The sequence below is a fragment of the Rhinolophus sinicus genome, linkage group LG10, assembly GCF_036562045.2.
Source record: "Rhinolophus sinicus isolate RSC01 linkage group LG10, ASM3656204v1, whole genome shotgun sequence".
Lineage (NCBI taxonomy): Eukaryota > Metazoa > Chordata > Mammalia > Chiroptera > Rhinolophidae > Rhinolophus > Rhinolophus sinicus.
In genome coordinates this window covers 75,186,505-75,204,274 of record NC_133759.1, presented here as the reverse complement: position 1 = coordinate 75,204,274, position 17,770 = coordinate 75,186,505, and the positions used below count along the sequence as shown (strand labels likewise).

The 17,770-nt window shown below is 56.9% G+C and overlaps 1 protein-coding gene across 8 annotated transcripts in view; it reads left to right on the top strand.

Moving 5' to 3' along the window:
• The window catches only part of ACSL6 (acyl-CoA synthetase long chain family member 6), a 55,012-nt gene that overhangs the window by 10,543 nt on the left and 26,699 nt on the right, over nt 1-17,770 (top strand). For 6 of the 8 annotated variants that reach the window (XM_019756081.2, XM_019756085.2, XM_074313478.1 and 3 more), the window contains exons 2-9: nt 6,912-7,132; nt 10,059-10,173; nt 10,846-10,910; nt 11,178-11,279; nt 11,766-11,865; nt 12,338-12,516; nt 13,460-13,492; nt 14,870-14,921. In XM_019756081.2, coding sequence (XP_019611640.1) covers nt 6,912-7,132; nt 10,059-10,173; nt 10,846-10,910; nt 11,178-11,279; nt 11,766-11,865; nt 12,338-12,516; nt 13,460-13,492; nt 14,870-14,921 — 867 coding nt within the window. Of the gene's footprint in view, nt 1-888; nt 1,076-6,911; nt 7,133-10,058; nt 10,174-10,845; nt 10,911-11,177; nt 11,280-11,765; nt 11,866-12,337; nt 12,517-13,459; nt 13,493-14,869; nt 14,922-17,770 lie in introns of those variants that run through there. The other 2 variants (XM_074313479.1, XM_019756084.2) reach the window with 2 other exon arrangements.

Genomic DNA, 17,770 nt, shown 5'->3' with positions numbered 1-17,770 from the left:
TGGTGAACTGGGTCTTGTAACCTAGACCTGCCTTTTATTCTCTAGTGGTGGCCACCTGTGTGCCCAGCCACATGTGGCCCATGGAGGTAGGTGTGAAAAAAGCCCATACCTGATCCCCATGCCCACCCCTCACCCTGTGGAAACAGACCTCACAGGAGGGAGGCCCTGGAGGCCCTGGGACTTCAGTGTCCCAGTTTTCCAGAGATGCTGAGGGAGTTCAGAGCTCAGTTTTGATTCCAGCAGGCCAAGGTGTGGATTCTGGCTCCAGGATGGCTGCTCCCCTGGCAAACCAGGGAAATGGCATTACGAGGGACTGCTGTGCCGCCCTGGGGGCTTATGCAGGAGATGAGCCAGTGTCTCCACCTGCTGACCCTGACCCTTAGTCTGGAGTGTCCCTGCTGCCCAGAGCGTCTCTGAGTAGATGTTTTATTTGGGACTGTGTTCAGTTTCCTTCCTCTCCCCAACTAGGCTGGTTATGACCTTGGGGGGTTGGAGGGGTTGGGGGGCGTCTCCTGGGTGAGGGTGCAGGCCTCCTGCAGCACCAGACACCTGGCATCCCCACCCACACTCCCACCCCTTCCCACCACCCCACACTCCTGCTGGCTGCAGGTCCCCAGCCCATGCTGAGGCCCTGGCCTAGTCAGTGTCACAGATGGATGTGTCAGGAGGCTTTGTCCTTAACCAACCCATTTGGTAAACTCCTCTCCAGAACTGAAGATGGAGTGGGGGTGGGGAGCAGAGGGGTGTGAACTGAGGCTCAGGCAACCTGGCAGAGTGCGGGTTAAGGCTGGGTTGCTTGGCTCTGAGCTGATTTGAGCCAGCGCCGCCCAGTGTGCAGATAGAGGGGGGGCGGGCAGCGGGGCCCTTGAGGGGCCAGCAGCTTCTCATAGAGCTGTCCTGTGCCCAGGTCCCTGCCAGACCTGCTCCCACGGCTGCCAGGGAGTCTCTGCCACCACTGCGAACACCTCCAACAGCACCCGGCTTCTCAGAGCAGGCGGCTGTTGCCATCGGCTGTCCCCAGGAGGGCAGACTTGGGGCAGGGCCTTCGCCACTTTTGTGCTTTGATCAGGATGTGGTAAGCTCTCTCCCTGAGCCCCACACACCCTTTACACGCAGAGCCGGGTACTGGTGGGACCAGCTTAGCCGCCTCCCCAGTGCCAGGAGCCTGCTGGAAAGGTAGGGTGTGATGAATGTACTTTTGCAAGTTGTCTCTGAGCCCTAATGGCAAAGAGATGGAGGAGCCGCTTCAGCTAACTACTATGTCCTGAGTCGCCCCCTTTCTACATGCCTGGCACTGCACTCTCTGTCCATGAGCTTGTTCAAGATGAGGCCCAGAGGGTGAAGTGACTTGTCCAAGGTCATACAGCTATCAAGAGTCTGAGTCAGGATTTGGACCCAGGTCAGTCTGGCACCAGAACTCCCCTTTGGGCCCTTTCCCTAGATTGTTTGCTAGGGACCCTGGGCCCTGGCAGAGACTGTGATGTTCTTTTTCGAGCTATTCACTGGGAGTTGAGCAGGTCCCTTCAAGATCTTATGGCTTGCCTTGTGCTTCCCCACCCTTTCTGAAGGACTGAGAGGTTTGCAGAGACCCTGAACCCCATTGCAAGAAGCCCGACCCCACTTCAGGCTGACACAGAGGGAAGCTGGGTGATACTAAAGGGAGGGAAGAATCTGAGGACCATAGAGTGCCAGCAGGATGAGTTTGGACTTTTGCCCTAAGGTAGTCCAGAGCCAATGAGGTTTTTGAGCAGTGGCATGATACGGTCACATCTGTGTATCAGGAAAGGAACTTTGGTATCAGCAAAAGCATGGGTCAGAGCAAGGAGACGTGTGAAGAGGCTGGTGTGGGAGTCTGGATTGCATTCAGTGGTAGCCGCACCAGGCCAAGGGCTGTGGGGGTGGAGAGGAGTGGTGAGGTTTGGGAGATATTTAGCAGGTAGTCCTCACAGAACCATTGAGCTCGATTGAAGGTCTAGAGTGCTGGACTTAGGAGGCTGGACCAGCAAAGGGTTCTCAGAGCCGAGCCATGGCCCCAGGGCCACCTCCACAGGGAGAGTGCTCTGGTGGGACTCTGCCTCTGCCACTCTGTCACCTCGGAGCCAATAGGCTTCCCGCAAGGGCCCCCTTCCTCCCATTGTCTCCCTTCGTGGGTTTTGAGAGCTATGACTCTCACCACCCACCTTCCATGTGCCCTGAATCAGCAGAGGACCTGATGAGGTAGGTGGGGGAGTCCCAGTCTCCCGAGCCTGTGCCACCACTTGGTATTCTGAACTGGTCTGGGCTGGAGAAGAAGGCATAGGATATGCCAGAGAATGGGAGGCTGGTTCCTGCTGAGGGCTGGGTCCTCCCGCCAGGTGAATATTTACACACACTCACAGCCGCTCACTTGGCAACACCAGCACCACTGATTCCCTTGGGTGCTGTTTGCCCCCACCCCCGTCCCGTACCCCCTCCCCTAGGCTGCTGCAACCAGGAGAGCCTCCTGGGCATGGAAGGAAGTGACACCGAAGCCCAGCCCAGGTCAACAGAGAGGGCTTGGAGGTCAGAGGAGGCCAAGGCCCTGTGAACTACGGAGATGAGAGCAGACTCCCAGGCCTGGGCTTTGCCCTGCCCCGTGCCCAGGGCCTGATGGTACAGGCTGGCTCTGAGGCCCATGTCCTCAGAGGACCTGAATTTGCAGCTCTGCCCTCCAATAGCTCCCAGGTCTGAAGACAATCTCAGGGTAAATGTAAGCGGTCCTGACTCTGTCTGAGAAGGTCAGTGAGCCTGGAACAATGACATCCTCTGGTCACTGCCCAGCGGGGTGGGGGTGGGGGTGCTGGCCCAGCTTCAGGACAGAGGAGCTGCAGCCACGTCAGACGCCTCCTTCGTGGTGGGCGCCTGATAGGAACCTGGGGAGGAGTGGGTGGCCAAGGCCTTTGCCCACCCCCTTCCATTGCCCCAGCTGAGGGGGCTTCCTGGAGGAGAGGTACCAGCCGTGAGAAGATGGCGAATGTTTGATGTGAGGCCAGGAGGGACCCACTCATAGTGTGTGCGTGGCAAACAGCGAGCGACTGGTCGCACCGGCTTATTCCTCTCGCAGGCCTGGGGGCCCAGTGCCGCGCCCCTCCCCCTGCAACCTGGGCCTGGGCTCTCTGAGCAGGTCTAGAGCTAGGTTTTTATGTTTGTTTGCGTTGGTTCAGCATCACTGCAAAGGAGAGCATGGCTTGTGGGTGTGGATGGTGCAGTGTTGGCAGGGGTGAGGTGCAGTACAGCGCAAGGCAATGGTTTGGGGGGCTGTAGTCAGGGGCTTGAGTCCTGGCTCCCCCACTTGCTCCCTGTGTACCAGTAAATGGCAGTAATTTCTTCAGTGGAGTCTGTGTTCCCACCTTATAGTGAGTCCATGGAGCTGTTGTGAGGACCAAACAGTGCAGTACGTAAGCAAGGGCTTCCCAGGCCCCAGGAATTGAGTGAGTTCAGACTCGTTCTGTTCTCGCCTCTCCTGGAAACTGATACTTTGGTGACTTCTGAAAGCTTGGTGCATCTTGGAGACCCTCCTCAGACTTGTGGCTCTAACACTTGTGTAAGAGTTCATGGGCTCAAGACTTTACTTCCTGCATAGGATATTCAGTTCACGAAGTGCTCCGTGGTCTGTCTCAGTTCCAGCCTTTGTATACAGTGGTACCTCGGTTTTCGAACGTAATCCGTTCCAGAAGACCGTTCAGGTTCTGAAACGTTCGAAAACTGAGGCACGGTGTCCCCATAGAAAGTAATGCAAAATGGATTAATCTGTTCCAGACCTTTAAAATCAACCCCTAAAACTGCAAATTTAGCATGAATTTCACTATCTAATGATACCATAGATCCATAAAATTTACGGTGTTCGTAAACCGAAGTGTTCGTCAACAGAGATGTTCGAAAACTGAGGTACTATTGTGTTTGCTTCCCTCCGCTTGGGTCACCCTTTCCTTCTTGCCCTTCAGTCTCTGCCAGAAGCCTGCCCTGACTCTTCATACCTGAGTCGGGCACCTCCTCTGGCTCCCATGCCTGGTCACAGCCCAAACCACACTGCATAGCACTGCCCACTCCCTCATGTGTCTCCCCCATGGGACTGAGGGCAGGCCCACATCTGGCTTATTCCAGTGCCCAGTACTAAGCTAGATGAGAGCGGGGACCTCTAGGTGAATGCATGGGTGGATGGATGGATGGATGGATGGATGGATGGATGGATGGATGGGTGAGTGGGTGACTGGGTGGGTAGATGGATGGATGGATGGATGGGTGGATGGATGGCTTTGGCCATTCAGGACGGTGCTCTGTGAAAACCCCAGCATTGCAGCAGATGCCACAAATGCCCATGTTCTGCTGTAGCTTAGGGCCCATGAGCAACTGCCAAGGACCAGGCACTGGTGGTAATGAGATTCCAGGATTTTCTCTAAAACTTCTGGGACCGTATGGCTGAGCTTTTAGGAGCTTGGTAGGGTCTTTTGGGGCCTTGGCTTCCCAGACCACTGAGTCAGTTCAACCCATTAGAGGAAACACCAGTCAGCTCAGAGCCCATCCCATGAGCTTGTGGATATCTGGATTGTCCACTGTGTAGTGAGTCATTTATCTGATGGGCTTGCTGTGACTTGGTCTTAGGGAAATAAATGTCCCAAGAAAGCCAGCTGGCTGCCTGGCCAGGACCGTCCCCAGAGCAGTTTTCCTTAAATCCACTGTGGTCTATAGCTGAGCCTCTGCTTTGCTGAGGAAGAAACTTAATTTGATCAACCTGCCAGGAGTGGTTCATTCCTATAGGATGGCTTCAAAACTGACCCAGTCAAGGAGGCTGCTGGTAAAACTGGATTTCTGGCTCAAGACTTCAGTGAGAACTCTCTGGCTAACTGGGGGCCCACTTTCTCTGCTCCCCAGGGAGCGCCCAGAGCCTGTGGCTCGTTTATGATATAATAGTTTCTGAGTGTTCCCGGGACTCGGACAGCCCATTGTGCCATCTGCAGAGCAGAAACTCCTGTGGGGCCACCGTGCCTGGGCCCAGCCACCTCTGCCCAGTGTTTGGACCAGCCTGGACTGATCAGCCGCCTTGCTCTGACAAGCACCCCCTTAGCCATCTCTTTAGTCCTGGCCGGCGTACTGTACTATGCCAGATACTGTACAAGGAACTTTCCATGCCTGAGTGATCCTGCTCCCATTTTAAAGATGGGGAAACAGAGGACCAGAGAGGTGGTGTATGCTCAGTCTCACGTAGTTTCTAAGAGAAGGAGGAGGGGTTTGAGCTGAGGAGCTTTACTTGCTTTCTCTGCAATGACTTTGCACATCACTGGCCTCATGCCCAGTGAGGTGATGTTACAAATACCATTTAGTGGTATTTCAGCAGATCTCTGCTTTCTCAGGGGTCAAGCCATTGCTGTTTGGCTCCTGTCCCGTGGCTGCAGAGTGGCTGCTGTTCAGTTTCTCATTATTTTCCAAGAAGAGAAACCACAGCCATGCTTCCAAAGGTTGAGGACCAGGAGGAGGGTGCCCGTGGATGGTGCATGGCAACCTGGAGCCCAGCAGCCTCACAGGGCGGACAGACCTATAGGTGTCATGCAACGCTTCTAGCCTTGGGGCCTGCTGGGCAGTGATACCAGGGAGGCCTCTGCAGGGATGAAAGCAGTCGATGCCAGGCCCACCCTGGCTCCCTCCCTCAGCCCTGGGCGAAGTGCAGACTCCTGAGCCCAGCTGGCCGGATGGCTGCCCAGCCAGCACTGCTTCCCTCCTCAGCTGACAGGAGGCTGGGTAGCCCCTGGTGCCTGCTCTCTTTGAACCCAAACCTGTCAACCAGTGCTTCTCACAGACGTGTTCCCACTGCCCACCCCCGGCCACTCTCCATGTCCCCCCAACAGGCCCACTGTGTCCGCTTGCACTGCGATGGGTGTGCGTGGCCCCCTGACCACCACATGCGTATCCCAAGAGACGCTGCTGCCCTGGGAGTGCACAGTGCTTTGCTCAGCCTTTCTCTCTGAGCCTCAGTTCCTTTCCCTTGCCACCAGGTTAACACCTGCCCCTCTCTGCCATCGCCCTTTTCCTCTGGCTAGTAGCTGGTGGGATCCCAGATGGGGACATCCCAGGTGGGGAGAGCTGGGCCTCTTGGTGCTTGGTCTGGGGCCAGCGGAGCGGTGCCTGGGTCCCACCTCCGCTGCTCTTGGGAACTCTGCTATCCTTAGGAAGTTGGCGGCAGCATCCCCTCTGGCCCTGGTGGGTCTTTGGCTCCACATTTTCTATAACGAGAGCTCATGGTGGGCCAGGCTATGGGCTTGGAGGGACCCCACTGTGTGTTACCCACTGGACCCTTGTCCTCACATCCTGAGGGCTGGAGGTGTCTGTCAGGGCAGGTCTGTGAGCTCTGCCCCGGTTGCCTTCTCTGTGTCCCTCAGGGTCAGGCCTCGGGCTGCGAGCTGGGAGGTGGAATGGGAGGAGTCTGCGTCCCTTCACCCCACTCCTTCTGGGCGCTGCGCCAGGCATGCCTGCTGCCATCTGTCCTCCCCCTCCCCCACCTCCGGAGCAAAGATGAGCAAAATGCCCTGACTACACAACGGAGGCAGAGCACCCAGGGCCTGGGGCTCAGGAGCCAGTGACTGCAGAACTGTCAGAGCCCCTGGAAGATACGGAAGCAGCTGTCAGCTGTGGCCCAGGGCCTGAGCATATGGTTCTCAGGGAAGCTGGCTAGATGTCTGACGGTCAGGTGTGACAGCTAAGGGTTCTGGCCTGTCACCGGAACGGCCCTTCTAGGAGACTGTACGCCCCACCGGTCAGGGCCTGCCCTACAGCTTTTCGCCAAGGCCTGGCCAAGGTCACTGTGTCTCTTGTGATCCAGGACAGGTGGGGAGACACACCAAGGACTCCCCTAGCCTGCCGTCAGGCCTGCCCTCTCACCTGCCTCTTGTTTCCTGCAGAGTTCGTTTTCTCGCTGCTGGAGAAGATGCAGACACAGGAGATCCTGCGGTTGCTGCGGCTGCCCGAGTTGGGTGACTTGGGTCAGTTTTTCCGCAGTCTTTCAGCCACCACCCTCGTGAGTATGGGTGCGTTGGCCGCCATCCTCGCCTACTGGTTCACTCACCGGCCAAAGGCGTTGCAGCCACCATGCAACCTCCTGATGCAGTCAGAGGAAGTGGAGGTGAGCAGGGCGAGAACGGTGGAGCTGTGGAAAGTAGTGGGCAGAGGCCAGGCATCTTGAAGGTAGAAGCCAAACTTATGGCTTATTTGACCTGAAATGGCCCAGAGACTCTTGGTTTCCCTCGGCAGCCAGCCAGCAAGCCCCCGTGACCTTGAACAGAGTCTCTCAGAAACTGAACCCTGGGCAGAACCTGACCTTGGCCTTGCCCTGGGCTTCTAGTTTGCCTGCTTCTTGGGTGGGAATCTTGGCTCCTTGGTTCCCCAGTAGGAGGCCTAAGCAGATTCTCAAGAGGCTACCAGGTCAATTCCCTTCCAAACTCTTCCCAGTGCCCAGCCCGGGTCTGGTGCTAAGACCCAGATCTGAGCCCACCCCGATGCCCTCCCCTCCCAGAGCACACGAGGGGAAGAAGGTACAGTGGCCCTGGCGAAGTCTAGAAATATCAGTGTGATTTATTTTTCTGTTAAACTTATGGAATTTATTTTGCCTTTTTAAAAATTGCCTTTTTTGAAACCTTAATTCTCTTCATTTTGAATAGATAATATATTCACACCGTTCAAGAGGAACAAAAAGACACATATTGAAAAGCTTTTCCCTCTTCCTGTAGCCTCCCCATTCTCTACGCCTGAGAACCGTGTGAATGGTTGCCTGTGAGCAAATGTATAGCTTCCCACCCCCCTTTTAAATGCCACCACACTGCATACTCTGGAGCACCTTGTGTTCTGATCTGGACGGTGCATCTGGGTGACCATAAGCATGGCAGTTTTGCCTGGTAGAAGAGGGCACAAGTCGAGGGACCCTCAGGGTATTTTCCAACAGAAGGGTTGATGTGTGCGAAGCTGCAAGTGTGTGATAATGTACCTGGTGGCTTTGGGAAGCGTGGCTGGGCTGTGGAGAGGGGCTGCAGATGGGTGAGCAGAGTGGTAACAAAAATGGCCTTTGGTGACCAGCAACCCTGGGTTTAAAGGCTGCTTGTGCCTCTCACTAGCCATGTGGTCCTTGGCAGTTTCTTACCTCTCTGAGCCTCAGTTTCCTCAACAGTCGGGTGAGTAATAAAAGAGTGCCTACTTCCTAAGGCTGTGTAAGGATCTGCTGAGATGGTACAGAGAAAACTCTCAAACTAGCTGTTTTGGGTGAGCTTCTGACGACAGCGCACCTGGAGAGGACAGCGAGGGCAAAGCCACATGAACTGGGCAGGGACCCTCGGGGTGGGCAGGACGCTTTTATTTGGGGTTTTCAGTAGTAGGGAGAGACAGGGCCAGTTTATGCTGTAGAAGGGTGTCTGTGGCAGGGGCGGGCATGAGTAGGCAACTGTCACATCTGGGCTGGAGATGACAGTTGTCTGGATAGAGTCTTGATGGCGAGTGGCTCTGGCTCAGTGTGTGAGGGCCACAGAGTCACCGTGTAGGTCTGGCCATGGGCACAGCTAAGGCCTCTTTCCTGGGAAGACTGCGCCCTCCCTTGCCTCATTCCCAGGGTGGCTACAGTGGACGAGGCAAAGGAGAAAGTGGGAAATGAGGTGAGAGAGTAAAGAGGGGCCCAGACTGCAGGGCCTGGTTGCATTTACTCTGTGCTACAGAATGAGAAATATAATTTGAATCATGTTACTCACCCCAGCTTAAAAGCCTCCCCTGGCTCCTCATTGCCCTCAACCCAAAATCCAGACTCCTTGCCTTGATCTGCAGCCTCTGGCCTCCTCCATTTACCACTTGAACCACCTAAAGTTCCCTGAATGCACTTGTTTCTCCTGTCCCATGCATTTGCACTTGCTCTTGCCTCTGGCGAGACTGCCATTTCCAGCTCATTTTGTCTGGCAAACCCCTATACATTCTTCAAAACCCAGCTCAGCGGCTCCTCCCTGACACACTTGCCACTTGAGTGCCTTCTGTCCCTGGCACGCAGTCTCTTGCTTTGTCATTTCTGTCACCTTGAGTGCTCACCAGGTCTGACAGTATATGCCTGTGGCTTCCCACACGGGTCTTCCATGGGCCTGGTGCTCAGGAAGCACTCACTGGCCAAACAGAACTTTCCACTACAAAAGAGTAGAGAGCCGCCTGTGGTGTTGCTTTACGGCTCTCACAGACATTTTTCCTCAGACCTGATGTTTCAAGAGATGGTGGGCCATGGGCCAGCCCAGTGCAGCCCAAATCGTGCTCAGAGAAGAGGTGGAGCTGTGGTACTGGAGAGTTCTGGGTTTGGGGAGCCTGAGGAGGGGAGGGGACCTGATGGCCGGAAAAGAGGCAGGAGAAGCCCAGCTCCTCTCCCTAGCCTGTGGCATAGAGGGTGTTCGCTGCCCTCCCACTCTGTCCACATCACTGGGGGCCCAGGAATTCTGCCCTTTCCACAGCCTTCTAGGGAAAGTACCTTCAGCCAGTCCTCAAACTCATTCACACTATTATGTGAATGTTGGATGGCACAAATGATTCTTAACCCAGAGGCACAGCAGCAGCAGCTGATGGGATGGGGCACACCTTGGCAGGCTGATCCTGACACTAGGGGTAGCCGGACTCCAGCCAACACTCCATACTCTGTTGTTTGAGTGAACCATACACCTATGAACAGCATGAGATTCTGGATGAAGAGCAACTGAGATTCTGGACCTTTTGTATATGCTGCCCTGGTGTGTGGGTGCTGTGTTTGTGTGGGGGGAGGGGGGACACCAGGGCCCTGGGCCTGTGTGCATGAGCCAACTGTTAGAGAGTGGATGCGTACCAGTCGAGTGTGTACAAGCCACCTGTCTGTGAACCTGTGTACAGGTGGTGTGTGTGCATGGGCCATGTGTGTGAGTGCACACAGAGCATGGCCCAGCCCCGGCTGTGGCCTGGCGGGGTGTGTCTCCAAGCTGTGTACGGCCTGGTACATGCTGGCGCCCTCTCCTGATGCCCCTGCCTGCCTCAGCCAGCTTCTCTGACTTGTGCTTGGCCTTTAGGACAGCGGTGGGGCCCGGAGATCCGTGATTGGGGATGGCCCTCAGCTGCTCACCCACTACTACGATGACGCCAGGACTATGTACCAGGTGTTCCGTCGTGGGCTTAGCATCTCAGGTGAGAGGGGCCATGGGGTGTGGAGGGGCTGTGGCAGGGGTTAAGCAGATGCGAGGGTGAGGGTGAGCCAGCATGATACCAGGGCCGTGGCAGGTGAGTGGTCCCCAGGTTCAGAGGAGAGCAGCTGCTCTTGGCCCTCCTCCCTTCCACCCAGTCAGAGAAGTAGCTGTATCATGTGGCCAAAGGCTGCCCTCAGCTTTGGTCCAGCCCTAGGACTTCCTGACCTTAAGCCATCTCTTAGCCCATACCCTGTATCTCCCATTGGCAGCCCCTGGTGATCCTTGAACCGCCAGGCCACTGGCTGGCATGGTTGTGGACCTGAGCCTCTGAGATGTGTGGCTGACCCAGGGTATAAGGCAAAGGGAGGTGGTCGCAGAGAGGCAGCCTGCCACCTCTGCCCAGGGCAGGTCTCCATGTCCTTTTGGGGGTGCATCACATGGGTGATTGTGGGAGCCAACACTGCCTCAGCCCCCATTCCTGGACCTCCCTGACCCCTGGGGCAATGTCATGCTTGTGTATTTGAGGCCTTCTGGGGCTTCAGCAGGTAGATGGGGGCAGTTCACTTGACCTGTGGACCACCCGTAGTACGAGGTGTCCATCCAGGTGTCTGATGGGCAGGTGGCACCCCCACCCTGCCCCACTCCCTTGCACAAGGCCTGCTTTTCTCTGCAGGGAATGGACCCTGCCTTGGCTTCAGGAAGCCCAAGCAGCCTTATCAGTGGCTGTCCTACCAGGAGGTGAGTGATAGGGGACAGGTTCCATCCTGTTTGCCCACACAGACCCGGCACTTGGGGGGCTTGTGGGCACCTAGCTGGGCCTCAGAGGGTCATATTTTCCTTGTCTGGCCTCTCGGCCAAACTCCTGACAGCAGCCTCACAGGGCTGCCAGCACACCTGGGTAGAGAGTTGGGGAGGTCTCTCAGACCTGTCGGGGTCCCACCTGGGGTCTCCCTCCCCTGCTGAAGAGCCCTTGCTTTCCCGTCACTTCCCCACATCTGTGTGCAGGTCGCCGACAGGGCTGAATTTCTAGGGTCCGGACTTCTCCAGCACAATTGCAAAGCAAGTACAGATCAGTTCATCGGCGTTTTTGCACAAAATCGGCCAGAGGTGAGCATCTGCCTTGACTGGTTTTAGAAGTGTCAGTGGAGTAGGGGGTTGGGCACCATAGAGCAGCCCTGTTCCCACTGTTGGTGTGGCTCGGGAGAAGAGGACAAATGGAGAGCTTGGTCCATGCTGTGCCCTCCCCACCCCTCCACCTGCTGCTCCCTTGGCTTTGCCCCTAATCACACCCCACCCAGCCCCACACACAGCTGCTGCCAGAGCCGGTGGGGGAAGGACCTGGCAAAGAAGCCTGATACCCAGAAGTGGGCCTAGGGCTGTTTGGAGCCCCAGGATTCCTTGGGGCAGACATGGTCTCGAAGGCTGTGGGTGAGCAGGCACAACCCATTCCCTCACGGGTTACTTGCCACATGCAGAGGGCCAGTGCAGAGCCCTCTGAGCACAAGACCCAGAGCATGACCCTGGTGGCCTGGGCCTGAGGCAGGATGGCCCCTCTGTCTGTCTGCTCCCCCACCTTGCCCCGTGTCTCCACAGTGGATCATTGCTGAGCTTGCCTGCTACACCTACTCTATGGTGGTGGTCCCGCTCTATGACACGCTGGGCCCCGGGGCTATCCGCTACATCATCAACACAGGTGAGGCCCCCTCTGCCATTCCCTTCAGCCTCTCGGGTTCTGCCACTGGGCTGACACTAACAAGAAGCACTTTCTTCCGCTCTCAGAGAGCTGGGGCTTGCTCTTTGGCCCTAGCTGGCTTCCTGAGCCCCGCTGTCTCCAGTTAGACTTCACCAGAAGTCTCCTTACACAGGCCTGGCTGCCCCTACACAGGCTGCCCTCCCTCTGTGGTTCCCTGTAGCTTAGGCAGATGCGGGGGGCGGTGCACAACCCAAGCCCACTTGGGATGCTGGGGACTGAGCCCGAAGCAAAGGGGTGCTTGGCATTCGCTCCAGGAGATGCTGTGGGCTTCTGCCCTTGGCTCCGCCCAGGCTCCATGCACTTTGCTCTACACAGCACGTGGCCCACATGGCCTGTCTTGCCGCCTGGCACGTGTGGCCCACAGTCACAGCCTGCGCCTGCCTAGCCTGACTCCCCTTGTCGGTCCCTGCAGCTGACATCAGCACCGTGATTGTGGACAAACCTCAGAAGGCCCTGCTGCTGCTGGAGCACGTGGAGAGGAAGGAGACTCCAGGGCTCAAGATGGTCATCCTCATGGAACCGTTCGAGGAAGCTCTGACAGACAGAGGGCAGGGGTGTGGGGTAGTCATCAAGTCCATGCAGGCTGTGGAGGTGAGGGGCTGCCTCTTTCGGGCTCTTTCTGGGCCACCGAGCCAGAGCTGCCAGCGTCTGCCCCTCTCAGGCCCCAGGTGGATGCTGTGGGCCGTCAGGCTGTCAGGCTTCACAGGGCTGGTGGTGGGTGAAGGGGGTGGTGCCCACAGGCATCCGCTACGTGACAGGCTCGGTTGGCTGGCACAATTAATGACACAGGTACCAACAGGAGGGTGGTGCTGCCAGCCTGCCCCTGAGCTGCTCACACAGCCTCTGGAGCATCTTTGTCTCCAGCCAGCCATCAGCCTGTCTGAGCCTGAGGTCAGGAGTCATGGAGAGGTCCTTGCAAATATGTCCCAGGCCCCTAGCAGACAACAGGACCCATTTTTCTGTGCATGGCCTCCTCCAAGCTGTCAGGTTGGTGGCAGCTGGTGGCCTGCTGGAGTAACACAGGACATTCTGGCCTCCAGGGCCTCAGGCCCTGCTCAGTAGAAACTGACCCCAATTCTGCCGTGTGGGATCTGGGCCCCTGGGCCCTCCAGTTCTCCTCCTGCTCCCCTGTCTTCTCCTAACTGTACCTATAATACCTGTGCATTTGCACCCCTCCATGGCTGAAGGGGCCACACCTACGCTGCCAGCTCCCATCTGCCCCTTCAGCCCTGACCACTAATCTGGAAGCCCAGGCTGCCAAGGCACTCTGTCCTGAACACGTGTCCAGATGAACCGTGGGCACCTCAAGCCGTCTCCCCTTGTCTGTAATGTGGGGGGGGGGGGGCTAAGCCTGGATGTGTATCTGAGGAGAGGCCACTGAGGTGGTGTCTTCACGAGGGCCACATCTGGACAGAGAATCCTGAACTCTGGGCTTGGTGCAGGAGCACGACATACAGTGCTGAGTTTATTTTGATTTCTTGTTTTGATTGATGAGAACTTTCAAGCTCTTAAAATCAGTATTTTCCTCTTCCAGGACTGTGGCCAACGGAATCATCACGTTCCTGTGGTAAGCTCATCTCCCAGCAGGTCTTTACGGAGCAGGATGGTGTGCAGGGCCTGTCCTCACAGAGCCCTCACTGTGTGCAGGGGCTCAGTGGAGCGGCCAGAGCGCCACCCCTGTGTTAGAGAGCAGCTCCCCTGAGCAACTCAGGAAATGCCCACTCAGAGCACCCAGGACTTCTGTGGGTACGGGTCCAGAGAGGGGCCTGGAACAGGAGTCAGTCATGTGGGAGGGAAAAAGAAGGGCAGCTAATCCTGGCTACCCCTGCTTCTCCAGTGATGTTGCCTTTGGGAAGTGTTACCTTTTCCCTTTGAATGTAGTGAACTCGCCAGAGGATGGGAAGGACAGAAGCAGCAGCAGAGCCAGAAGTGGACCCCAGGGCCCAGTGGCCTTGTGGCATCAGCGTCTTTGTTCATCTTTGCTGTGTGAACTTTTCCGTGTGTCATCCCCAAGCGACACTGCCTGGGGTCGAGTCACCAGTGAGGGTCACTGCCCCCTGGCAGGGGCCATGTGAGGGCTTTCAGCTTTCTAACACGGCCTTTTGCCTCCAGCCCTCCCTCCAGTTTAGCTCTCCCACTCCCCTCACCTCCGTCAGGAGCTTTGTCACACACAGGCCTGAGCAGGTTACATCCCTGCTTCCCAGGGCCCTTCACAGGTAGCCCTGGTGTGTGCCCACCTCGCACACAGTGCGCCCCAGCCATAGAGACTTGCTGTGACCCCTCAGTATGCCCCGGACTCTGCCTGTGCCCGGGCTAGTTCCTCTCCCAGAATGCCCCTCCTCACCTTATCTGGAGAGATATTGCTTGCCCTTCAATGACGACGTGTGTCACCTCCTCTGGGAAGCCATCCTCTCCATGCAGGCAGTCATGGTGGGCTCTTCCTGGTGATCCCAGAACTCTGTGCCCAGTGCCAGGGCAAGGGCCTGAGGCAGAGCGCTCGTGGTGACACAGTGGGCAGCTCAGTTCCTGGGCCACACATTCTGGTCCCAAGCGTAACCCCAGCCATTTGGGAGAAAGTGGGAAGGAAGGAGGGAACTGGCTCACACCCACTAGAAAGGTGAGATCTTTGGTTGAGGCCTAGATGTGGCCCCTGCAGCCCTATCCCACTAGACTTCAGCTCAGACTCAAGTCGGAAAGGCCGCAGGCCAGGGTGTGAGGCTGGTGGGACAGGTTGATGTCCATGTCCCCGTTAGGTTCCCTCGGCTTCTTTTCCCCTTTCTGGGGACTTTTCTGACTGGAGTATACAGGGGCCGATGCATGGGCAGACACATGCAGTGCATACACAGGGGCAGTGCACAGAGAGCTGGCTGGTGGAAGGGCCCTGGGGTCGTGGGCCCTGGCTGGCCACACCGGGTCTCTTTAACACACACTTTTACCTCTGCAGCCCCCAAAGCCCAGTGACCTCTCCATTGTGTGTTTTACAAGCGGCACGACAGGTAAGCAGAGGCACCCAGGTCACCAGCCAGGGCCACGTGCACCCTTCCCTGGTAGCCGTGGTGGGGTGACTGCAGGGGTCTCCAGTGCCCTCTGGGGAACAGCTGAGCCTTGTCCTGTGCCTGGCTCCAGATGTTGGGTCCCTCCTGCTGCTCCCAGTGCCAGCACAGGGTGGCGGGATGTGGATGGACAGTGTGTGCTGGGAGGTCCGGGGGTAGGAGCTGGGCCCCTGGGTCACGTCATTCTTCTGTGAGAACCGGCTCTCACCGCTTTGCTTCCTGCCCCTACGGAAGGAGCGTGGGGTTTGGTGTCTGCGAGCCACGAGCCAGTCACTTAACCTCTCTGCCATCACTGTCCCCGATTTCTCACCTGTGATGAAGGTGGTTAAAGGTGCCAAGTAGGAGATGGAATGGTGTGTGAAAGGGCAGTGCAGGTGCTCTGCCAGCTGGAGCTGGTGTGCTATAGGCAGGCTGTCAGGAAAAGGACAGCAGAAATGCTGCATTGTGTGCCTGGTGCCGACAAAGGAGCAAACGCACCAGCATCAGTAGGAACAACCCAGGAAGGCTTCCTGGGGGAGGCAGAATGCACAAAGGACTGTGGCCACAAGGGCAGCACTTCGCAGTCTGCAGTGTCCTCCCTGGTCACCCTCTCACTGCATCGCTGGGGCCTCAGCATGGCCTGTGAGCTGAGCGGCTCTGGGGACTGTCCAAGGGGACACCACCAGCAAGTGGAAGCAGAGGACTTGTGTCCTGCTCTCCCAGCCCCCAGCCCAGGCCTCCTCCGATTGCTGCCTCTACCTGTCATCTGATGACTTAGGAAGCTGCTAGCCCTTGGGCAGTGAATTGGGGCTCCCCACGCCTTGTGCAGACGTAGCCTCTGAGGCGTCAGGCGGACCCTGCACCAGCCCCACAGGAGGGATGGTCTGTGTGGGTGCGTCATGATCAACGTGTCTTTATTGAATTGAGGTGGATTTTTGCCATTAACTCAAGTGGGTTGGAGGATTTCCACCACCCTCTGCTCAATGCTGAGAAGCAGCAGCACAGCCCTCGCTCTCCAGGAGCTGACATCCAGGGCCACCCAGAATTCAAAGATGCCCTTCACCTTCAGGGTTGTGTGTTTTGTGTCATGAGTCTCACAATGTGAAATTTTGGTGACATGTCCCTCCACCCTGGGTTGGGGAGCAGGTCACTACTGTGGCCTTTAGCTTTGGACCCTTGCCATCTAAGAGTGCCCTCAGGCTTTTAAATGGTCCGCTTGGTCACAGATGCTGCCCCCGTATCCAGAAAAGAACTTCACGGGGCACAAGGGTGCTGTTGGCCAGCGGGAGAGGGCAGGACTCCCGTCCAGTGCTTTTCCCGACTGTGGAATCACAATCGAAAGCTGAGCCATCCTGCCAGGCTCTGTGTGGTGGAAGCAGCGTATGGAGCCTGGAGGAACAGGTGGTGGTTAGTGCCCAAGCCTCCCACTGCAGAGGTGTGGCTGGTGCCAGGGCAGAGCCAGGGCCGCGAGCCGCCTCTTGCCTGGTGTCACCCTGCTGGCTGCACACTTGGATCTCCCCGGCCTTAGTCAGGTCAGCCTGTGCTGTGCCTGTGCTCGTCATCGCCCCGTCAAGCACATGAGCCGTGCGTGTCCTCAGCGTCACCACCCCAGATCCAGCTTCCCTTCCATGCCAGGTGTCCCGGCTCCCAGCTGCATCGAGACTCACGTCATTCTTTCAGTGGGGGAAGATGGAAAATGATCTGAACCGGACATTGGGCTCGTGACACTGGTGGTAGAATCATTCTGGGAAGATTTTTCTGCTGGGCGTGTGGTGGATGGGACTTAATTCAGACTTGCAAGTGTCTGTCGCTTTGCTTCGTTGCGACTACCCTCCCCGCTAGGCTGGCTGCAGGCTTGGTGGGAAGGCCTGGTCTGCCTTTCCTCTCTTCCTCTCTGGTGTTTCTCCTCCTCCTCCAGCTTGCTAATGAAGGTTTCTACCCTCTCCCACCAGGTGGAGTGGGGAGGGAGAGTCAGTAAGTGAGGCCAGACATTTGGAACTCACTCTTTGTTTCATGGACACTTGCTGATTTAGCATAATATTCTCAATCTCTAGTTACTCGGCCCTTTTATTTCCTCTTTCTGGGTAAGGGTTGCAAAGTTAACATACTGGTTCATTTGATATTTCTTGGGAGAAATTCTGCACATGGCCTGGCCCCGCTCTTTTGGAGTTTTACAGCTATTGTATCTGCTGCCTTAGTGGAAACTTCTAATTTCACATCCTTTGTTCGTGGATTATGTCCTCAGGGCATGTAGAAGCCCTAGGAGGTGGGCATCACTGCCCCTATTTCATAGGTAAGGAAGGTGAGAGAGGAGAAGTGGCTTGTTGGTGACACACTGGCGATGAGAGGCAAGCTCAGGACGAGCCAGTCAGGTCCACGCAGCAGCAGCATGTGTGTGTCCACCCTGACGTGACATGGTGGCCATGCTGTCCTCCCTCCAGCCTGCCGGCTCTGGGTTCCTACCAGGCCTCTTTCCTCTGAGTCATCTAGTAGCTCCGGGCTTCCTCACGAGCAGTAGTGAAAGGTCATGACGTGACAAAGCAAGACCATCCATGTCCCATCCCTGCCGGTGAACAGGCAGGAGGGACTGCTGCAGCCCTCTGGACCTCTAGCCTGGCTTGAGCCTGGGCCTTTCCAGGTACTGGATGCAGCCAGGATGTCTGCCGGAAGAGTTGGCTGCCGGTTTCTGGAGACTAGATCTGCTCAGGCCGAGAGAGTCGCATAGGGTACTGGGTGTTTGTGAGACTGGGGCCAAGAGCCTGTGCTCCCCGAGGGAGGCAGGAGAGGGCAAGGCTCAGGCCACAGGTGGCCAG